Below are 22,926 nucleotides of genomic sequence, written 5' to 3' on the forward strand. Positions count from 1 at the left end.
TATTGTTAACGAACTTTAGCTATTTTTTTTTGCAACCATTTATTTGAATAACATGACCGTAAATATGAACACAAGATTGAATGTGACATAAAGAAAATGATTATTGGCAGTCATGTTGCCTCTGTAGCCGGTGTATGCAGGTACATTTCTCATACCCCTTCGTTTGAAGTGTGGTCCCGAAAAATCTTTGTTCAAGGGCTATCTGGCCCTTCCCCCTACATCTACCCCTCCAACCAAAAGAGAATCGAGACAACCCTACCCCTTCACGGGAACGCGCAAAACGGAGGGGTAGGGCCAAGGGGTAGGGTCAAGGGGTGAATTGGGATTGAGCCTAAATATGCCCTTGTATCCGAGCTGCACCAATCACATCAGGTTATCTGATTTAGGCGGGCCAGAGGCGAGCTAAACAGAGGACGACAGCGCTGTGATGTCGAGGTCTTTAGTAAACATTGCAAGATGGCTATGGATGAACACCAGTTGTTTGAAACGGCTTTGGCCGCTACAATGAACGAGTTAGACTTGACTTTTTATCTAAAAGAGGAACAGAAGACGGCGCTCAAATCGTATCTTTGCAAGAAGGGCGTTTTTGCTGTTTTGCCGACCGAATACGGCAAGAGTCTAATCTACCAGTTAGCTCCACTGGTAGCTAAGCATATGGGGCTTGTTGTGATTAGTCGTAGTGTTATCCAATTGCGTGCAGTGAGATTTTCAAATGCATGCTTGCTGCCGCCCCTCGAGCTGGCCAAGTTTCATTAGTCGATGCCAGACCATTAATCTTTCAGATTTAGGTCTGGATTTCCAGGCTAGCTCTCTCTGGATCAGAAGACAGATCTGACTGGTCAAAGGTTTAACAGACATAGAGCTGAATCGCTGTCAATTAGAAGTAAGATTACATGGGTGTTTGAAACAAGTGTTTCAAAATAGCACAACTATTTCCAACATTGATAATAATAAGAAAGATTTCTTGAGAACCAAGTCAGCATTTTAGAATGATTCATGAAGGATCACGTAACACTAAAGATGGGAGGAATGGCTGTTAAATGATCAGCTTTGTAATATATATTACAGTTGTGGTCAGAATTATTGGCACCCCTGGTAAATATGATCGAAGAAAAAGTTAAAAAAATCTCTAACCTTTCATTGAAGTCAAAGAATTGAAAGTAGGGGTAAATCATATTTTGAAATAAATACTTTTCTCCAAAACATGCTGGCAATAATTATTGGCACCCTTTTATTACTTTTGTTACTTATCTCCTTTGGCCAAAAAAAAAATATATATATTTTTTTTTTCATCTGACCATAGAATCTGGTGCCTTTTGAAGTTCCAGTCATGTCTGACAACTGATTATGCTGGAGTTTATTTTTGGAGGAGCGAGGTGGATTTTTCTTGAAACCCTCCCAGAGAACATTTGGTGATGTAGGGGTTGTTTGTTTTTTTTTGTTTTTTTTAAGCCTTTCTGACCCCAAGACTCAACTTATCTTTGCAAATCTTCATCTGTGATCCTTGGAGAGTCTTTGGCCACTCAAACTTTCCTCCTCGGCGTCCATTAGGACAATATAGACACACAGCCTCTTCCAGGCAGATTCGTAACATCTTTAGTTGATTGGAACTTCTTATTATTGCCCTGATTGTGGAAATGGGAATTTTAAATGCTTTAGCCAGTTATAGTCAGAGCTAGACAATTCCATGTTCCTAGTCACCCTGGTGTGCTAAAATAATGTAAATATTAATGGGAATATATTCCAGAGATATTTACTCATAAAAAAATTCTAGGGGTGCCAATAATTGTGGCCAACATGTTTTGGAGAAAAACATTTATTTCATAATGTGATTTACCCCCCACTTTCAATTATTTTACTTCAATGAAAGGTTGGATTTTTGCGATTTTTATTTTATTTTATTTTTTTATTTATTTTTTTATAAAAGACCAAAAGGACAAACAATGCAGATTTATTTTTAGAGCCATGTTTGATCATATTACCAGGGCTGCCAATAATGCTGACCACAACTGTATATAAAATATGAACTGATATTATTAATTTTAAGATTATGTCACTATTGCTGTTTTTATTATTATTATTATTATTATTATTATTATTATTTTAATGCAGCCTTGGGAGCATAAGATGCTTCTTTCAAAAACATTTTAAAGGGGTGGTTGATTATGATTTCACTTTTCTAACTTTAGTTAGTGTGCAATGTTGCTGTTTGATCATAAACAACATCTGCAAAGTTACGATGCTCAAAGTTCAAAGCAAAGGGAGATATTTGCTTTTAAAGAAATTGCTTTTTAAGGACTACAACAAACGGCTGGTAGAGACTACACCACATTCCTCCCGGGTTAGTGACATCACTAACCCTAAAATTTACATAAACCCCGCCCCCGGGAATGCGATTTATAGATTATCATGACAGAATTTGCTAATCAATGACTAGAAGATAGTTAACTCTACATCAGCTACATAAATTTAAACAAACAAAAAAAGTTTTTGAAATTTTCAGGACACAAGCTGTTGTAGCTCCGCCCCCCGTGCTGGGAGCAGCAGCTCATTTGCATTTAAAGGGACAGACACAAAAACGGTGCATTTTTGCTCACCCTTAAAAAGTGACAATTTTAACATGCTATATAAAAATATCTGTGGGGTATTTTGAGCTAAAATTTCACATACACACTCTGGGGACATCAGAGACTTATTTTACATCTTGTGAAAAGAGCATTATACCACCCCTTTAAAAATCTTACCCCAAAATTTGAACGGTGCTGTAACTGATTATAAAGTTATACGGGTTTAAAGTAAAGTGATTCTCTATGGCGTCATTTTTTAGTCAAATGTTATGAGCGTGTAAGACATGCTCACGAGCACATTATGTTATTTCACATGCGCAAAAATGAACCTTCAGCTGGCATGATAAAAGTACTCGCGCACAAATTCAACAACCGAGAGGTGTACAGGTAGCTGCGAGCGAGCGCCTGGCATACTCTCATGCTTGTACAGTGGAATCCTGCTCGCGCGCAGCGGGCTTCTGCTCGCGGAGTGCTGTTTTGCTCGCGCAGTGGATTTCTGCTCGCTCAGCTGATTTCTGCTCGCTCGAGTCTACATGACTTTTGACAATTTGGGGGCGGAAACCAAGGAGGGCACTGACCCTCTTATGATTGGTCACTTTCATCATGGAAAATCTTTGGAAATCCTAACCCCGCCCACCTTCAGATGCAGCGCGAGTCACTCAGCTCGCTCTGCTACTCCGGCTATCTCTGTATATTTTAGACAACGAAATATGTGATAAAACACCTTACTAACTATTTTCGTTTTCATTTAAAGAAATCTTAAACATGATAGCCACACAAATGTGGTTCATGCAACGCGTATTGATTATATTCACTGCACATAACGTTTGCCTATTTATAAAAAAAAAAATATATATATATATATATAAAACACAAACCTGCCTCTTTTCGTTTTAAATATAATATAAAAACATTAAACATTTTAATATGGTCCAGGCAATATGTGCATTTGTACTAAACAACAGATTTTGCAGTAAACAACATTACAGTTTTTAAATTTTTAAATACAATTATTACAATTTAAAATGACAAAACTCAACCCAGTCTCTTTTTGTTAAATTTCAGTTTTATCAATATTAGCCATTATAAAAGTATAAGTAAAAGGTATAAGAAGCTATACAAATAAAGCAAACAATTCAGTCAAACACACAAAGTCAGCGCTCTATAAAACCATACAAAGGTAATGTTAAATAGCTTATAAAGTTATGAAACTTCCCCTCAGCCAAAACGATTGGCCAGGGAATAAATTATAGATTCACGAGACCAAAAATCGCCCGTTAGATATACACAAGACGAATTATATCTCATGTTTAACCACTACAGAGACGCCAGCGAAAGCGGCGAACGTCAGAACGACTATAGCTGAGGAAAGGCTGTTCCAGGCGGGGTACATGAGTGCCGAGCGCCCGGTCATCGTTGTATGGTTAGACTAGCGCTGACTTTGTATGTTTGACTGAATTGTTTGCTTTATTTGTATAGCTTCTTATACCTTTTACTTATATTTTTATCATGGCTAATATTGATAAAACTGAAATTTAACAAAAAGAGACTGGGTTGAGTTTTGTCATTTTAAATTGTAGGCTAATAATTGTATTTAAAAATTTTAAAACTGTAGCCTAATGTTGTTTACTGCAAAATCTGTTGTTTAGTACAAATGCACATATTGCCTGGGCCATATTAAAATGTTTAATGTTTTTATATTATATTTAAAATGAAAAGAGGCAGGTTTGTGTTTTATATTTTGTTTTGTTTTTATAAATAGGCAAACGTTATGTGTAGTGAATATAATCAATACGCGTTGCATGAACCACATTTGTGTGGCTATCATGTTTAAGATTTCTTTAAATGAAAACGAAAATAGTTAGTAAGGTGTTTTATCACATTTTTCGTTGCCTAAAATATACACAGAGATAGCCGGAGTAGCAGAGCGAGCTGAGTGACTCGCGCTGCGTCTGAAGGTGGGCGGGGTTAGGATTTCCAAAGATTTTCCATGATGAAAGTGACCAATCATAAGAGGGTCAGTGCCCTCCTTGGTTTCCGCCCCCAAATTGTGAAAAGTCATGTAGACTCGAGCGAGCAGAAATCAGCTGAGCGAGCAGAAATCCACTGCGCGAGCAAAACAGCACTCCGCGAGCAGAAGCCCGCTGCGCGCGAGCAGGATTCCACTGTACAAGCATGAGAGTATGCCAGGCGCTCGCTCGCAGCTACCTGTACACCTCTCGGTTGTTGAATTTGTGCGCGAGTACTTTTATCATGCCAGCTGAAGGTTCATTTTTGCGCGTGTGAAATAACATAATGTGCTCGTGAGCATGTCTTACACGCTCATAACATTTGACTAAAAAATGACGCCATACTTCTCTGTCTCTCTTATTCTATGGATATGTACAGCTGTCTGTAGTTTTGTCAATGTGGGTCTCAGCTACTCCTCAGTTCCAGCATGCTTGCAGCAGAAAACTGCACACTCTTACACACACATCTCATTTAATCTGCTCTCTCTCTCTCATGTTAGCCGTCAACACGCCGGGGCCACTGATCAACACAGGCTCTCTCCAAACACAAACACACACCCGGCACTGCTGTGCTTTGTTTGAGCAGGTGCACATACACTCATGTGTGGGGTTTGCTAGGCTTGTTCTCTATCCGGAGGTTTAAACTGGCTTTAGGTCCTGAGATCTTGCTAGCTGGTGGAGCTGTGAAGGCCATCTGCATGTTCACATCGTAACAGCGCGGCATACAGATGTGCTCAAGACTCAATGAGCTTTTATACAAATCAAAACGATCAGCCCTGCAGCTGCAGCTCCAAACCTCTAAAAACTATATAATAACAACTAGAATATTACTAGATTTTTGGAAAAATTGGGACTGGCCCAACCAAAACTCAGCATGTTACAATGATAGGGTGATTTGGGTGTTGCTTTTCATTTTGTTTGGTTGTTCTCCATGTTTTTGGTGCATTTCTATGTGGTAGTCACATTTAGTGTGGTTGCCAGATCACACTGATCATACATTTAATAAAAGGTTGTTGTTGTTTTTTTAGCACATTGCTATGTGGTTGCTAAAAGTCTGATATTATGCATTATTTGTGGTTGCTAGACTGTTCTGGGTGGTTGCCAGGGCTTTCATGTGGTTGGTAAGGTGTTCTGGGCAGTTTTATGGCATTGCTATGCGGCTGCTAACAGCAAACTGCTATACAGATGTTCTGAACGTTTTAAACATGTCACTGTAATGTTTTGTGGTTTGCCAAACACATTCTTATGGAAATTCTTAACTGTTTTACATTTTGCCAAATTGGTGGCTGAGAATTTGTTTGACATCTCCTTTTGATGTGCCTGAAGCTGAATACTATGTTCAGAAAGGAAATTACATATTCTACAGAGCCCCTAAAGGAACATGGTGATGGAAAAAAATATGAGATGGGAGGAAAAAATATATATTTCAATTATTTTGCGTGCTCTCGTTATTATATAGTTTTTTATAATTATATAATTAGTAATTATATTGTAATTTGTGGGCATCAGGGAGCCACCAGCAAAATGTGTGCCCGCTTTTTACTTTCACTTTTCAATTTGCGATCATGCTCTGTGTATAAGGAGTGGCGGTACTGACCAAACAATGTACAAGATAACATATTTGCCAATGACACATAGGGATCTGTTGTGCTCCAAATCCTCCGACATTGTCTTGTCAGTCATCTCTCCTTACTATCTTCACGTGACAAGTTAAATCTGATGTACTGTAATGCAACCGACTACCGCAGCAAGCGTAACCTGTCCCTTTAGGGGACCCATAGAATGCGTTATTCATTTTATGTGCCTTTCTGAATTCAGACTTATGCTTCGGGCACATCCCAAATGATTTACATGACAAAATGGCCGCCTCATGAAATTATATTTACATTTTCAGTACATTTTCTCATGAGCTCGAGTTGGTTTGCCTGGGTATTATGGGTGATTTCCAACGTGTTACTCTGTGGTAGGCAATTTTAGTACATTCCTATTTGGTGTCTAACAGCTCTGATGTGCGGTTGCTTATGTTTTAAAAAAAGAGAGAGGCTCAGAAGACCTAAGGAAATATGAAAGTTGTTTGTTGTCTGCTCTGAAAACACAACATCAGTTTTCTCCTGGCAGAGGTGCTTTGATTAACCCAGGCTGGATGTGTTCTGATGCTGTCAGCTGGGAAATGTCATTTCAATATGCCCACAAACACATAGCTGTAGAACAAATGTCTCCTCACCTTATATTTAAACCTCTAAAACTTTCCTGTTTTAACATTATTATGTATCATGAATAACCTCAGCTTTATCCTGGCTGTAGAGCAGAATGTTCAAATGTGATTTTTAGAAGCTGTAGCTGCAGGCGATATTGGGAAAGCTGCATAGGAAGTGTGGCACCTGTTGTTGGCTGTAATTGTTTAAATGGGTAGAGAAGATAACAGACTCCTAGCCTGAGGGCAGAGTGCTCACGGCACTGACAGAGTCAGGGCGGTTATAAACCTTCAGCAGCTTTCCTTTAATGTTCAGAGCGCTGCTTTAATGTTGCTGTGTGTGGATATCTGCATGTGTAGAAAAAAATGCACAAGGAAGAAAAGAAAGAGACAAGAGTGAACAACATAGAGGTTCGGCACATGTTATTAATAGTAAATATTTTATTAGAGTTGTTTGCTAAGGCAAGCGTCACTATTGCTATTGCTCGTCCCTCAACGATATTGTGTAGTTTAACCAACAAAAATGAAAATTCATCAATTACTCACCATCATATCATTCTAAACCCATTTGTTCATCTGTGAAACACAAATAAAGATATTTATAATTAAACTTTTTGTATCCCTCCATTGAAAGTCCACACAGCCACACATCAAGGGCTAGATTTACTAACAGCTTGCGTCAGCACAAACCCTCTATTGGCTTGAAAAAACTACTGTCAGGACACGCAGTGAAAAATTAACGCTGAAAAGCCGTGGGCAAGGTTATTTTTGCGGCTGACCTTATTGCATATGCATAGGAGTTTCCCTTTCAGACACAAAATGTATGGGAGGAGAGTATATAAATGAATCATGCAAGGTGATTTACTAAGGTTTGCGCTAGTCAATTTACTGGTATTTGCGCCATTATTTACCACCCAAAAAAAGCATGTCTTATACCAGATGCTAATTTGCACTGCTCTTGGTAGATTGTGGTAGTCATTATGGAAATGATCTGGCTGTGTCTGTGTTCTTTAATTTGCGCGTCGTCAGTAGATCACACGCAGAACCTTCTACTCCTTTTGGCGCTTTTATGGAATTGCGCTCTCACGCTAATTTGCCCTGTTTAGTAAATCTGGCCCCAACACTTTTTTTGATGCTTCAAAATGTTCAACACATTATACAAGTAATCCATATGAATGGAGCAGCATCTCAGTTCTTGCTCGTTAAGCTAGCATGTTTACATTTCTGTTGACCATATTTGATTGTGGTTTTTGTATGTGCGTTAATCAATGTATTTTGAGAATAAAAGCCAACATTAAATATGTTCATCATAAAATGTGATCATATCTGTTCCATAGACTTGGATTAAACCGTTCAATTAATATGGATTACTTTTACAATGTCTTTATTTACTTTTTGAAGCTTCAAAGTTTAGGTTGTGTGGACTTTAATTGGATGAACAGAAATCTCTCAGTCTTATCAGTTTGAAATGAGAGTGCCATGAGAGTGAGAATACCATAGATTTACTTTGTCTCAAAATTATATTTACACTATTCTATAGATAATACCATAGTAATATCTAGAGGTTTTTTTTTTTTTTTTTTTTTTTTGGCATGGTCAAGTAAGAAACTATTTGGAACACCCTAGGAGCCACCAAAGAACCATTCTAGCACCTCTAGCATCTACAACCTATAGAATACATTAGCAACTGCATAAAAAAAAAATTCTAAAAACCTTAGCAGCTGCATAGAAACAAGCTAGAAAAGATCCAAACAACTCAGCAACTGCATAGAAACACACTAAAGTCCTCCCAGAATGCTATAGCTTGGCCCTCATCATGGGGCCCATGACAATATTCCCTTAATGATGGCCTTCCACCATAGCTTTCAAAATAGCGTCTCTCTCTCTCTCTCTCTCTCTCTCTCTCTCTCTCTCTCTCTCTCTCTCTCTCTCTCTCTCTCTCTCTCTCTCTCTCTCTCTCTCTCTCTCTCTCTCTCTCTCTCTCTCTCTCTCTCTCTCTCTCTCTCTCTCTCTCTCACACACTCACACACTCACACACACACTCACACACACTCACACACACACACACACACACACACACACACACACACACACACACACACTGTGAGGACATTCCATAGACGTAATGTTTTTTTATACTGGACAAACTGTATATTCTATCCCCTTACACTGCCCCTAAACCTACCCATCACAGGAAACATTCTGCATTTTTACATTTTTAATAAAACACGGCTTAGTATGTTTTTAACCCCCTGAGGTCAGCAATCGCGTCGGCGCGATAGGCTCGTTTTTTTCCTTATCAGTGCAAAGAATAAAAACAAAGTGTTGTGCTTTTCGCCAAATAAAGAAAAATAAACATGATGCGAGTTCTGCCTCCTCTCTGTCAGTGAAGTCCATTCTGAAACGCGTCCGAAAATGAACTGTAACTCACCGAATACTTCTCACATAGACACGTGAGATATGTCTTTATGAAGCTTGAATTATCTTCTTTTAATTGAAGTAATTAATATAAAAAACAAATGTTTTCAACTTATGTAATCCGTTTGAAAGCAAGGAGAGGTACCGTTTTTTCCTTCCCCCTTTATTATCTCTAATGAGCTGAGGCCGCCCCGCCCCCGGCGCTATTCACATGGTAAATAGTTTAGGTAAACTTTATTATCCACAAGTAGGAAATTCATGTGGTCACCATTACACGCTCCATTGTTAAATAGCCTGCTACATAGCAAAAAAAAAAACATAAATACAAAACATTAAATACAAAAGCATTAAAAACATTTAAACATTAAAACCTAAGAAAAACAAGGACACGACAGATAAACATTGAAAAGAAAACCTGACAAGCATGTATGGATAAATGAACTAGCTGAGTGCTAGCTGCTTGTTGTACAGTCTAATTGCTGTGGGCACAAAAGAATTGCTGTACCTTGTGGTCCTAATTTTCCTTTGCAATAATCTGCCACTTGCCCTGTTGCTTCTTAAGAAATTCTGATGAAGCGGGTGGGTAGAATCATTTAAAATTTGTTCTGTCTTTTTAAGACTAAGGTCATTGTACAATTGGGCTACAGTTAGCTGATCAACTCCAATGATCTTACTGGCTGTTTTGATTATTCGTTGCAGTTTATTCTGGTCCTTAATATACATGTTACCAAAGGCACAAATAAGGCCAAATGATAAGACACTCTGCAAAAGAGCTTTGTAAAACATCTGAAGAATACAGCTGTCTATTCTAAAATAGTTAAGTTTCCTTAGAAAAAACATCCTCTTCTGTAACCTTTTGGACTTATTTTGTGCACATTCATTAAAAGTCAGTTTATTGTCTATTTCAACACCCAAATATGTGTATGTTGTGACCCGCTCTACCACTACACCATTTATATTTGAGGGTGGAACTATAATTGTTATGTGGAAGCAGGAGAGAACCCAAACGCAGACAGTGTGCAGACATTAACACGGTTTTATTAAGACAAAAATGGGAAAACAAAACCCACGAGGGGGCAAAACAAGACAGGACCAACTATACTAGACTAATAAGACAAGACTAAGACTCAAACAAAAAACTGAACAATAAACTAACAGCTAAGACAGGATCAAACTCAGACAAGACTTTTCTCTGGACACAGTACTCACAGGTTGATATCACATCAGGTATCACATAAGATATAACAATGAACGAGCACAGGACAGCAAACACAAGGGGATTAAATAGGGAGAAACTAATGAGGGAAACAGGTGACGGCGATGATACAATAATGATAACAAGATGAGATAACAAGGGGGCGGGGTTACATGACGAGACAACGCAAGCACACAGCCAAACAAATGGCCATGTGCTTACACACAAAACATGGGCCTGTCATGATCCTGCCTCAAGACCAGGGAAAATCAGAGACAAGAAGGCAGAATCATGACAATAATTCCCTTTTTATTAAAATCTACAATCATCTCCTTTGTTTTCTTCACGTTAACCACAAGGAAATTATCTGTACACCAATTAATAAAACCCTGCACCTCCCTCTCAAAGCTCTCTAAGGATGCAGTATTAGACTGTACAAAACCCACTAATGCTGTATCATCAGCATATTTAAAAAATGTGTGGTTTGAAATGGTTGCTTGGCAGCTGTTGGTGTATAAGGTGTACAGAATAGGGGACAGAACGCACCCTTGAGGTGCCCCTGTATTTATGGCTTTTAACGATGAGACACATGAGTTAAATTTGACTTGTTGACTACGGTTCGTCAAAAAGTCAAAAATCCACAGAACTAATCTTGGGTTAACCCCAAGGTGAACCAATTTTTTAACCATCAGGTGGGGTTGGATTGTGTTGAAGGCACTGCTGAAATCTATGAACACAATCTTAACAAGACTCTTTGGCTGTTCAAGGTGCTCATATATATTATTTGTCAGAGTCAGCAGTGCATCTTCAACCCCTCTCCCCACACGATATGCAAATTGGTTTGGGTCTAAAGACGGTGTGACCACACATAAAAGCTGTTTCAAAATAATTTTTTCAAAACATTTCATTGCCGTAGATGTTAGGGCAACAGGGCGCAGGTCATTAAGTTCCCTAGGTTTATTATTTTTGGGTAGGGGCACGATCAAAGATTTTTTCCATAAAGAAGGAACTACACCAGTGTCTATTGACAGCTGGAACAGCCTTTGAAAGGGCTGTGCCAGCTGATCTGCGCACACCCTTAAAGTCCTGCTGCTAATACCATCAGGCCCACTAGCTTTACGGGGATTCACCTGTCTAAAATAAGACTTAACATCGTCTATAGAAATATCTATATCCACACATTTCATACTGCTGATTTCTTTATAAACAAGTTCCTGTTCAGCTGTAAAATCATACATATCAAATCTGCAATAAAAATCATTCAAGTCATTTGCCATTTCAAGTTCATTTTCCACCACCATGAGATGCCTCTTAGGCTTATATCCTGTGATTGCCTGTACCCCCTGCCAAGCTCTCCTAGTATCATTTCTAAAAAAATTCTCTAATTTACGTTTATATGCTGCTTTACATTCCCTGATCATACCTTTTATGTTTTTCTGCACAGTCCTTTTCTCTTCTCTATTTCCTCCCAATTTAAACAGTCGCTTTTTTTGGTTAAGAAGTTGTTTTAATTCTGGAGTTACCCAGGGCTTGTTGTTAGGAAACATCTTAACAGTCTTTTTGGGAATGATTGCGTCCTCGCAGAATGTTATGTACCCCGAGATAGCAAGCGCCACGTCGTTGACGTTTTCGGTCCCGTCGGTCACTACGTTCCAATCCGTGCGCTCTAAGCAATCTCGCAGTGCCTCGGATGCGGCAGCAGTCCAGCTCTTAACCTCCACCTTTCTAACTTTCTCACGCCGCAGCCTAGACACATAAGCGGGCATCAGTTTGACCATGTTGTGATCTGAGTTCCCTAAGCCGGGCAATGCTTTAGAGTAAAAGGCATCCTGGATATTTCCATAGCACTGGTCGAGGCAGGCTGTGTCGCGGGTAGGACAAGTGACATATTGCTGGTATGCGGGTAAGTGCTCCTTTAGGCTACATGAATTAAAATCTCCCATCACAAAGTTAGCAGAATCTGGAGCTTCTGACTCCGACTGAGCTACAATTTCATGGATAGTGGAAGCAGCAACTTGTGTATCGGCAGAGGGTGCGATATACACAACAAAAAGTCTGATTTGATGTATCTCTCTAGGCAAGTGATAGGGCCTTAAGCTGAGCGCTAGTAGTTCAATGTCCTTCGTGCAAACCTCGTGTTTTATTGTAATATGAGCAGGGTAACAGGGGCAGTCATGGCCTAGTGGTTAGGGAGTTGGACTGGTAACCCAAAGGTTGCTGGTTCGATTCCAGAACTGGTGGGAAATGACTGAGGTGCCCTTGAGCAAGGCACCTAACCCCTAATCGCTCCCCGGGCGCCACACAAAGGCTGCCCGCTGCTCTGGGTGTGTATCCACATTTGCAGTGTGTGTGTGTTAACTACTCACTACTCTGCTCCTAATGTGTGTGCATTAACTTGGATGGGTTAAATGCAGAGGTCAAATTCCAAGTATGGGTTACCATACTTGGCCGTCACGTGTCACTTTCACTTTCACTAGCGTGAAACCCTCCAGGTCGGCTGCAGAATCAGGGTCCTCCCCGTAAACCAACTCTCTGTCAGGCAGATAAGGCAAGAATGCCGGTAGTCCGAGAGGTACTGAGTGCAGGCCCGCAACTCATCCACTTTGTTCCGTAGGCTCTGGACATTACCGAGCATAACAGTTGGAAGAGATTGTCTATAGGGTTGCCTTTTAATCCGCTCTCGTATTCCTCCTTTCCTTCCGCGTTTCCTTGTTTTGGCGTTGTTGCCTCTGACACATTCGGGTGGTAACAGCGACGTGTCTTTGAAGCAAAGACGGGTTGAAGGGAGTCCAATATTTAACAGAAAGTCCCGGGTGTAGGTGATCCGAGCCGTCTGGCCGGTGTGTATCTTAATGTTGTGGCCGACAACATGTTGGATAAGGTCGGCCAACAAAGTGAGGATCAGCAGAAAAATGACTTGGTTCGGCTTCATAGTGTGGGCCAACACGTATTGGTTTAAGGCTTAATTAATCCACAAAGTTACGGCGTCTAAAAACATACATTAAAACAAACAAACAAATGCAGGTAGGAGACGTGCAGGGACCGTGTCGCCGCTCGCGCATGCGCCATCCTTTAGATCATTTAGATCATTTAGGTGATAGATCATTTAGGTGATCTATGCATCGCACACGCCCCCCGATCAATGCCTTAAAAACACAAAGTTTCATCAGATCAGATTCACTGATAGTTCATCGCGTTTAGAGAGGATGGCTCGTTTCTCCGGTAAAGACGCCCTTCAGATGATTCTGGACTGCGAGGAAGAATTCACCTTTTCTGTATATGAGGACTCAGGAAATGTCCTCATAAATCACGTTCAAGTTGTAATACCAGTGTAATACCCATGTCATTATACAAATTTGTGTCCTCACAAATCACATAAACAAGAGCACACACACACACACACACACACACACACACACACACACACACACACACTTTCATTACATCTTAATAACCACTAACCACATAGCAGTAAAAACACTTGCCTCAGTAACTGCATTGAAATGCAACACCCTAGCATCTTGGAACCACTCACATTTTCTTTTAGAAAATATAGAAATCTAGTTTCTTGCTGATATTACTCACTCGATTTTCACTGCCTACAGTTTATCTATTCTTTATGAACTGATAGCTCTTCCGGCCTAGCAGCCTGCCATTTCTCTATCCTTATGTAATCCTCATCAAAGTGGTGACCCGCTATTTCACAAAACCACCTCTATTCTCTCTTTATCCTCCATTCAAATCATTCAGCTCCCACAATTCTCCATGAAACCTTATTCTTCTCTCTCCGCAGGGCCCAAGCAGGACATGATCTATGACTTCTGGCGCATGGTTTGGCAGGAGAACTGCTACAGCATTGTGATGATCACCAAACTGGTGGAGGTGGGGAGAGTGAGTAAAATAACTCTACCTCTGCCTCCGGCTACCCATCCGCCCCCTCCGCCCACTAATGACACCATCTATTACTAAACACTGACCACTGCAGTCCACAGCTGACCATTACTGAAGATAAACTTTACCAAGACACCCCATTAGCCAGAGAACATTCCATCTGATGAATGATTTTATCGCCCCAGCCATCTTGCATTTAATCGCACTTTCCTTTATCTCATTTCCTCCAAAATACCATGGTTACTACAGTTTTTGTAAGTACTGTAACATCATAGTAAATTAGAATATGATCTCTTTTTAAGAAGCTAATTTATTTATTTATTGGCTTCAACCAAGTTACCACAGTTTTATTGTAGTATTACAGTTGTATGTGGTAGTAACCATGATATTTTGGCAGAATCTATAGTTAACCAAGTTTAGATGTTTTTTGTTTTAGTTTTTTTTATTTTATCAAAATTTGGCAAATTAGCATGACTCAACATGCAGCTATTCACAAATACACATTACATAGATTCTAATAATTAGTTCCCCCTTCAAACATTTTGATAGTGCATTGAAAAAAGTGAAGCGACCATGTAATTTATTTATATTTAAAGTGCATTTTTATGCAATTTTATATATAATTGAAAATCTATTTTTTATACATGTATGTGTGGTTTGTTGATGTGCAGAACACACGCTGGCTAGTTTTACTGACTGCAGAATTATTTTATTTTTATTTTATTTTTTTCTATTTATAGTACAAAAACTTGATTAAACATTGACTAACTAAATGGTTTTAGTTGTATCTTAAGTATTAGCTTTTGTTTATGATGAGTTTAAGTTATAAAAAGGCAAATGTTGACCTAGAATATTTATTGACCTACAATAAATAACATTTTGGCTTGTGTCTAAAGAACATTGATTAAAGGCACAGAGGTCACTTATTCAAAGCAATGACAAAGGCGTAGCTTGATGATCCAAGTGTGTCCAACTGCAAAATTTCAATCCAAAATTCTTACACATTGTGCCTTAATTATGTTATTGTCTTTATAATTATGAATCTTTTTTACTTTGTATGCATGTAATTTGCATGCATACAAAGCATGCAATTTGTCTTTGGAAAAATAAATATTTGTGATTACCATTAAATTAAAATGTAAGGATTTAACCAAATTGTAAATATGATTTGAGAAATATGATTTGTTTTGTTCAGATGAAGTGCTGTAAATACTGGCCAGATGAAAGTGAGCTCTATGGAGACATTAAAATCACTCTACTGAAAACTGAAACGCTGGCTGAATACACTGTACGCACCTTTGCCATGGAGCGGGTAAGAGTGTTGAGATATTTGTCAATGGTTTGCTATGTTTTTATGTCATTAAATGTAAATTTGTTAATGGAGCTATTTCCCTTTTGGTATTCTGATAAAATGATAATATATATATATATATATAAAAAAAAAAAAAAAAAAAATATATATATATATATATATATATATATATATAATTTTTTTTTTTTTTTTTTTTTTTTTTCTCTATTAGCGGGGTTACCCAGCCAAGCATGAAGTCTGCCAATTCCACTTTACATCTTGGCCAGAGCATGGTGTCCCGTTTCATGCCACAGGACTGCTGGCCTTCCTCCGGCGGGTCAAAGCCTCCACACCACCCGATGCTGGGCCAGTGGTAGTCCACTGCAGGTAATCAAGCATCTCTTCCTGTACTTACAGTCTGACATGTTTTTCTGCACACTTTTGATTGACAGCATATAATCTGCACTGATCATTGGCTGTTTTTAAACAATCGGCCAATGGCCGGTAGTGAAAATAATAGCTTTTATCGGCTGATACTGATTATTGGCCTATACATCGGTGCATCTCCATGTGATTGTTTTATACTGCATACTGTTTAAAAATAAAAATAAGTGGCATACAGTAAATACTATCCAGTAAGTAGAAAACAGAAGAATTCAGTTACAGATTCTATTCTAACCACTCCAACTGTTAGTTAAGCAGTCTCTTATGGGTTTTAGTGCCTGCACTTCAACTTTAAAAAAAATGCATTTCTTGTCTCAAGGCAATGCCAGTTCTTTCAGATCTCAAATATGAAAGCATGTTCTTTCTTTTGATGAAATACAGTTATTTTATATTTTCCATGCATCTGCTGTCCATTATAAAGAGAAAATTGCTTGCTCCTGCAGTTCACCAGTCCAAGGACATGTTTGTATCCGCCAGTCTAATTTATTTATACAAAAGACATTAATGTATCAGATCAAACTAAATTGGACAGAAAACCAATTCAATGAATCATCCCTGAACATTGTTGAAATGTTCATATAAGCATCACATGTGAAATCTATACTCAAGTGATAGCCTTATCGACCGCGTTTGCAGTTAGCATAACTAAGTCTCATTGGCCCACATTTATCCTGAAAATGTTTTGTGCAAGTCAAATGTTTTGTGCAAATTTGTGCAAGTCAAATGTTGCAGTGTGCTCCTCAGTTTATCTCTCCACTTGTATGTGCTTTAACACCATTGCTTCATCTTTTAATTAAACTAAAGGATAGCTTCATTTAAGATTTTCTAGAATACTTATTTAGTATGCCCACATTACATTTTCTTACTGCACAAAGCACCAGTAATATCATGTTTTTAGACATTACCTGGACAGTAGTGCCAATTAATTCTTTGAAATACATTTGAGTAATTTTTAAATACCATGGTATATAAATATGCTAACAATCATTCAGTACCAGATACTGTAAGCGATTCAGAACTTTTACTAGCTTAAATAAATAAACTTTACTTCAAGAATGAATAAAGTGTTCTGTGGATACTCATAGAAAACAATGTGTTCGAATTTTAAAAGATGTGGCACTTCTCATCCAGTGTGCACTTTATTTGTGAATTAGAGGCTCCTGGTCAGATGACATAATTTATGAATCAACCCAACTAATTGGCTAGAGAGTTAATATGTTTTACCTACCACAGCTGATTGTCACCAGCATTTGCTGGGTTTCCATTGTTAAGTAAATATAAAAGTAATATTGTTTTACCAACTAATATCACTGTATCATGGTACCACCACAGTTATAAGGTTGGAGAGTCAGCTCAAGTTCAAGATTATTCAGGTTGGAATCTGACTTAAGGTTAATTGACTGTGGCAGTATCAGGTTGTTTTAATCACCCCTTGAATGTTCTGCTTAAAAGAGCTGTGGTAGTTTTATCCAACCCTGTAAGTAATCAGGAATTGACTGAATGCAATTTGTGAAGTACCTCTTAAAACTGTCCAATTACGAGTGTGTACCCAGAGCTACATTAGTGCAGTGACATTATTCCTTCAGCCATCTTTTTGTCTGTCTGCAGTATGGGCGCTGGCCGCACCGGCTGTTACATAGTATTGGACGTGATGCTGGATATGGCGGAGTGTGAGGGTGTGGTGGACATCTATAACTGTGTGAAGACACTCTGCTCACGACGTATTAATATGATCCAGACTGAGGTAAGATCAGAAACAAAAGAATGGCTCACATTAATCAAGTAGTCATCCAAATAATCTAGGTTGGCCATTTTATCTAGGTGTTTTACTCTAGTACTTTTGGTGCTTACCTGAGTTCATTTGATGTCAGAGTTTGGTTCATTTGGATGTTGTAAACACTGTTTCTCAAACTCAGGTGTGCATCTTTGAACCATACTGAGTTGGCTAAAAAGGTAATCTGGGGTACTGTTGATGTGAACACTACTCTCCACTGCTGAATTGAACGGAATAGTCCTGAATCACAGATGTTAACTGTATGATTTGGTAAAATTTTACGTATGGCAAGAAAATGTACACCCGATGTATGTCCACATTTTTTGGAACCTTTGCAATAAACTGTTAATATTATATAGAGTACATTTCACAATAAAATACCATTTCAGTCTTTCTACTTCAAAATTTCACATCTAATTCAATGTATTACTTGACATTTCTTTGTAATTTCATTTCTAAATCACATTTCTGTGTAATTTATTAGCAATGTCTGAGTGAAAATCTTCTGTGGAAGTCTCAGGAATAAAAAAACGTTCATTCGGTCCGAATGCTATGATAGGACGTCCTACCATGCACCCTGCTCATGCAGACAAAACACATCATCAGTGTTCCATGAGGCTAAGCAGAGTTGTAGACACATTGCTAGTCACAGAGAGTAGCAAACAAACAGCTGGCCACCTTTTACAGTTCCTCCTGATCCAAAACAACAAGCTTATGCTGCATTCACGCCATGTCGTAATTACCATCATTATTAGATAGCACCTTTCTACTTGGAGCTGTTCACGTCCTCGGACTCGGAATTATGCGTTTCTATGGCACCACTATCAATGCCAAAATGAATGTGCAGCAGTCAGGTGATATAACTCAGAATTCTCAAAAAAGTCTTGATTTACAAGTTGTCATTATGAGTTCTACGAGGATGCAAATGCATTTTAAAAGTCAAAACCACTTTGAATTCTAACAATAACCATAAATAAGTTGGTGACGTTCATTATTATTGTAATGTTTTGCTTTGAGACATGAGGCAATGATGCTTTGCAGACTTTGCTTTGGCAGTGCGTGTTCATGTATTTTGAAGGAGGCATGGCTTTGGAGAGAACTCTGAAGGGAGGGTGGGATATTTTCCTCTGTTATGCTTTCAAAGCTAGTTTACTATTGCTAGCTTCTATGCAACTGCACATCCTAGCTTTAATGGCTAAACTTAATGAACTAATAAATTCATGAATGATAAAATCAAGCCCTTTTTTCACTGAATATGCTATTTCACTTGGACATACAGATTACAGAAGTAAAATGAGCTGAGAATGGCAATCCATGTTGCTTATAGATGTTAATATCTATCATGCAAGTATAGTAGTACGTTGAATGCTACGTTTTATTAAATATTTCATGGCAAATTCCAGTTTTCTATGTTGCCTTGTTTTTAACAGAAAAAATGGGCTAGAAAGTTTCTCTGAGGTTGCTTGGTAAAAGAGATTTAGACATTAAAAATATGTTACTTTTGAATAATTTATATTCTCATTTCATTTATGATAGACAGAGAATGAGTTGGTGAGCTGCATGTTAATAAGCTGATGGACGAAAGTAGCTGTGAATATTTTTTCTATTCAAGTGAACCCTCAAGAGGCTGGACAACAAAGAAGAAACCGTAATTTAATGTATAATCACTGTTCGCTTAATATCACAAGAACACCTTTAAAGACAAAAGCAAGGCCATGAAACCCATCTTGCTTTCTATACTGCTTTATAATGCAAAAGAGATCTCTGCCCTCACTTTTACACAGTGCTGCGTGTGATATATGAATTGACTACAGCAAGATGAAGGCCAGTCTAGTGTACTCCATCAAAAGAGATCAAACAGAAAACTCATCCATGACCTTTAACCCTCTGATTGAAAGACAGAATCAAAATAAAATAATTTAGCAATCTAATTAAGGACGTCTTCTGTCTAATGCTTGTTTGATAAGGCAAGCATCACTATTTATTTTGTTCATATCTATGGTTACATACTTTTTTAAATTTAATTTTGCAGTTTATTCCTAACAACATCTCAAATCATGTGATTTGTTTATAGTCTTAAAATATTACTTTTTAAGTGATTGGATTTGCAATTGTCAACTGTCGGACCCAAGTCACATCTAGAGACCAGAATATCAGAGTCTTGAAGTTGAGCTCCTTTAACTTAGGTCCATAAATGTGCCTCTACCTACATTTTTACAAAATTTTCAAAAAATGTATATATACACATGCAATTCATGGCTGTTTCCAGCTGGAATGAACACTAATAACAGAAAAATGGCAACATGTTTTATTCCTTTTCACACAAATTATGCTTACAGGGGCTGATAATCAGTAGCCTAGTTCTACCAGACTCTCGTACATTTCATTTGTACAGAGAGTCTGGCCTCTCTCCATTGACAAGCATTAACTTCCTTGTAGGTGGGTATTCTGTTGAAGTTTAAAACTATTGGATCTGCCCAGAGTCACTCTGGATCTGCCATAACCAATCGCTAACCTTTGGTCGTGACGTAACCCTACAACTCAAACTAACGCACAACGTCATCGTTCTCAGCCACTCCCTCTGTTCGCTGATTGGGCTGCCAAAAATTTGGTCGGAGAAAACCAAAGAATACACCACAATCCCAGACGTAGTACTGAAGGGAAATAAAATTGAGCGGAAGTACGCAGGAGGGCGGAGCCAGGCTAGATAATCAGTTGATAAAGTCTTATTTTGCACTCTTCCTTGTACTGTACTTCACAATACTGTTATGACCTCAAAACACTTTTACCATACTGTGTAATTTATAAACTTATACATTATGATGTTTGCATCAAACCAGCTCCATACGTACAGTATGGCTGTTCAGACATTTTTTTTCTCTAAACTTGCTTGCTAGCTCACCAGGTAAAGATTTGAAGAAGCAAGCTAAAATGGCATGCTTGCCTTAGCACAAAGTGTTTTTTATTTCATATTTGCTTTTGTTAACGTTATCAGTTAGGTTTAGTGTAGGTGGTAGGTTATTTTTAAATGCGACAGAGCATTAACCTTTTAGCTACACTCACCGGGAATTTAATTTCCGGACTATTGTGATACATACAATAACCAACTAAATAAAATGTTGCCAGATTCACATTCATCTGGTTTAGATAAAATTGGACATTTCACTTTGAAAATGTTGCAAATATAGCAATGTAATATAATTTTGCGGATATGTCTCCACAGGCATATTTTTCCAATTAGCATGGGCTACCACCCGAACACCCTAGAAACCACATACACTCTAAACACTCTAACTGCCCCATTGCAATACCCTGGGAACCATCCAGAAAACCCATAAAGCCATGACAGCTTGTATGCATGGGCAAGGATCGCTCAAATTTTCTTCAGAAAATGTCTATAATTATTTCTAGGATCTCTATAGACAACTATTGCTATATATCTTGAGTCTAAATTCATTCCGCCAATGGCCATTTGTAGAAGACTGCAAACGTTTTGTACATCTTTACGTGGGACTATACTGTAAATTTGATTGACTTTGACATTTCCCTCCTACACTGCTAAATTAAGCTAATATTTGCCCCCTCGATTAATCTCTCTGACATTTTGTCGCATCGTTTTTAATTAAAGCCAGATAAAAGCAAATAATTGGACACTGCATTGTGCATGTTTTGACATGGACTCATTTTTTTTAAGCAGTTTTCTGTCGTAGTCTGACCTGAACTGACTCTTTCTGTGTCAATCTCTCTCTGTGGTTTTAGGAGCAATATATATTCATTCATGATGCCATACTAGAGGCCTGTCTATGCGGAGAGACCGCCATCCCTATCAGTGAGTTTACGCTCACCTATAAGGACATGTTGAGTGTGGATTCTCAGACCAACACCTCTCAACTTCGAGAAGAGTTTCAGGTGAGTCATATTTAGCAGTGAATTAACTAAGGACAGTGACTCAAAAAATAACTTTTTATGTTGAGTTTGAAGTGGTTAATGGTTTGACACTAACCAGTATGTATTGCAATATCAGAATTTAAAAATAAACTTACATAGACTGATTTTAGTGTGAAGTTGGTTGCAATTGGCTTAAAACTTGGCATGTTTTTAGTTGGTTAGGATTAGTCACATTTTTACGGTGGTTAGCTTTTGTTTAAATACATATCATATCTTGAAAAGGTCATGTTATATATTTTAATATTTTTTATATATATATATATATATATATATATATATATATATATATATATATATATATATATATATATATATATATATATAAAACAGTTCACTAGTTGTAAAATGTGCTATATTTTGCTGCATACATGTTTAGATTTTAGAACAGATATATATATATATAACAGTTGAAATGTATAATTTATCATAGTACACTGTACAAAGTTGTAACATGAATATGTAAGAGTCTTTTTTTTTTTTCTACTTGATCTCAACTGTGAGAAGAGTTTCATGTGAGTATGATTCAGGAGAGAACTGGACCAGTTATGCCACACTGTGTTGTGCACACAACCTTTCAACTGAGCAAACTGAGCTACACATCATTTTCTAGTTTGAATGGCTGTTTCTCAAGTAGCACTGAGTCATTTTAGAAGTCAATTGTGTATATATAATTGAGTATCTTTATGAGTTTCGAAGTAGCTGCACCTGTTCCAGGGTCAATGTATTCACAACATTCTTACAAAACCCCAGAACTCTCAAACGGTGAATAGTCACTTATCACATTTTTGCAAATTCACTCTTTTTCTTTTTCTTATTTCCCCAATAAATACAAGGATGTATCCTTTTTTTGACCCCTAAGCTGAGAAAACCATTATTATGCCTATTGCCTATTTTCTTTTTAGTAAGTTAATACCCAGTTATATTACTGCTGATGAGAGTCAGCCCGGTTTAATGTTGTAGACTCTGCTAATGCACTGTGGATAGTGCTTGTTCAAGTACAATTGACATATCATTGCTTAGAGAGATTGTGTGGTGAGATTGGTCACATTGTGTGGTGTCACTGAAACACATTGACAAATTAAAATGCATATACTCTCAAAAATATGCCCAAAGCATAGTATACTGTATGAACAATTCTGAGCACATAAAGAGACCAAACATAAAATATTCATGACCGTTTAAGTGAAAAATGAGT

At 38.0% G+C, this 22,926-nt stretch overlaps 1 protein-coding gene across 4 annotated transcripts in view; it reads left to right on the forward strand.

Moving 5' to 3' along the window:
• ptprua (protein tyrosine phosphatase receptor type Ua) overlaps positions 1–22,926 on the forward strand; it is a 582,203-nt gene that overhangs the window by 538,252 nt on the left and 21,025 nt on the right. For 3 of the 4 annotated variants that reach the window (XM_079878073.1, XM_079878075.1, XM_079878076.1), the window contains 5 exons: positions 14,177–14,274; positions 15,470–15,586; positions 15,798–15,952; positions 17,618–17,753; positions 21,543–21,692. In XM_079878073.1, coding sequence (XP_079734199.1) covers positions 14,177–14,274; positions 15,470–15,586; positions 15,798–15,952; positions 17,618–17,753; positions 21,543–21,692 — 656 coding nt within the window. The remainder of the gene's footprint in view (positions 1–14,176; positions 14,275–15,469; positions 15,587–15,797; positions 15,953–17,617; positions 17,754–21,542; positions 21,693–22,926) is intronic. The other variant, XM_079878074.1, reaches the window with a different exon arrangement.

Source organism: Squalius cephalus, assembly GCF_949319135.1.
Source record: "Squalius cephalus genome assembly, chromosome: 8".
Taxonomy (NCBI): Eukaryota; Metazoa; Chordata; class Actinopteri; order Cypriniformes; family Leuciscidae; genus Squalius; species Squalius cephalus.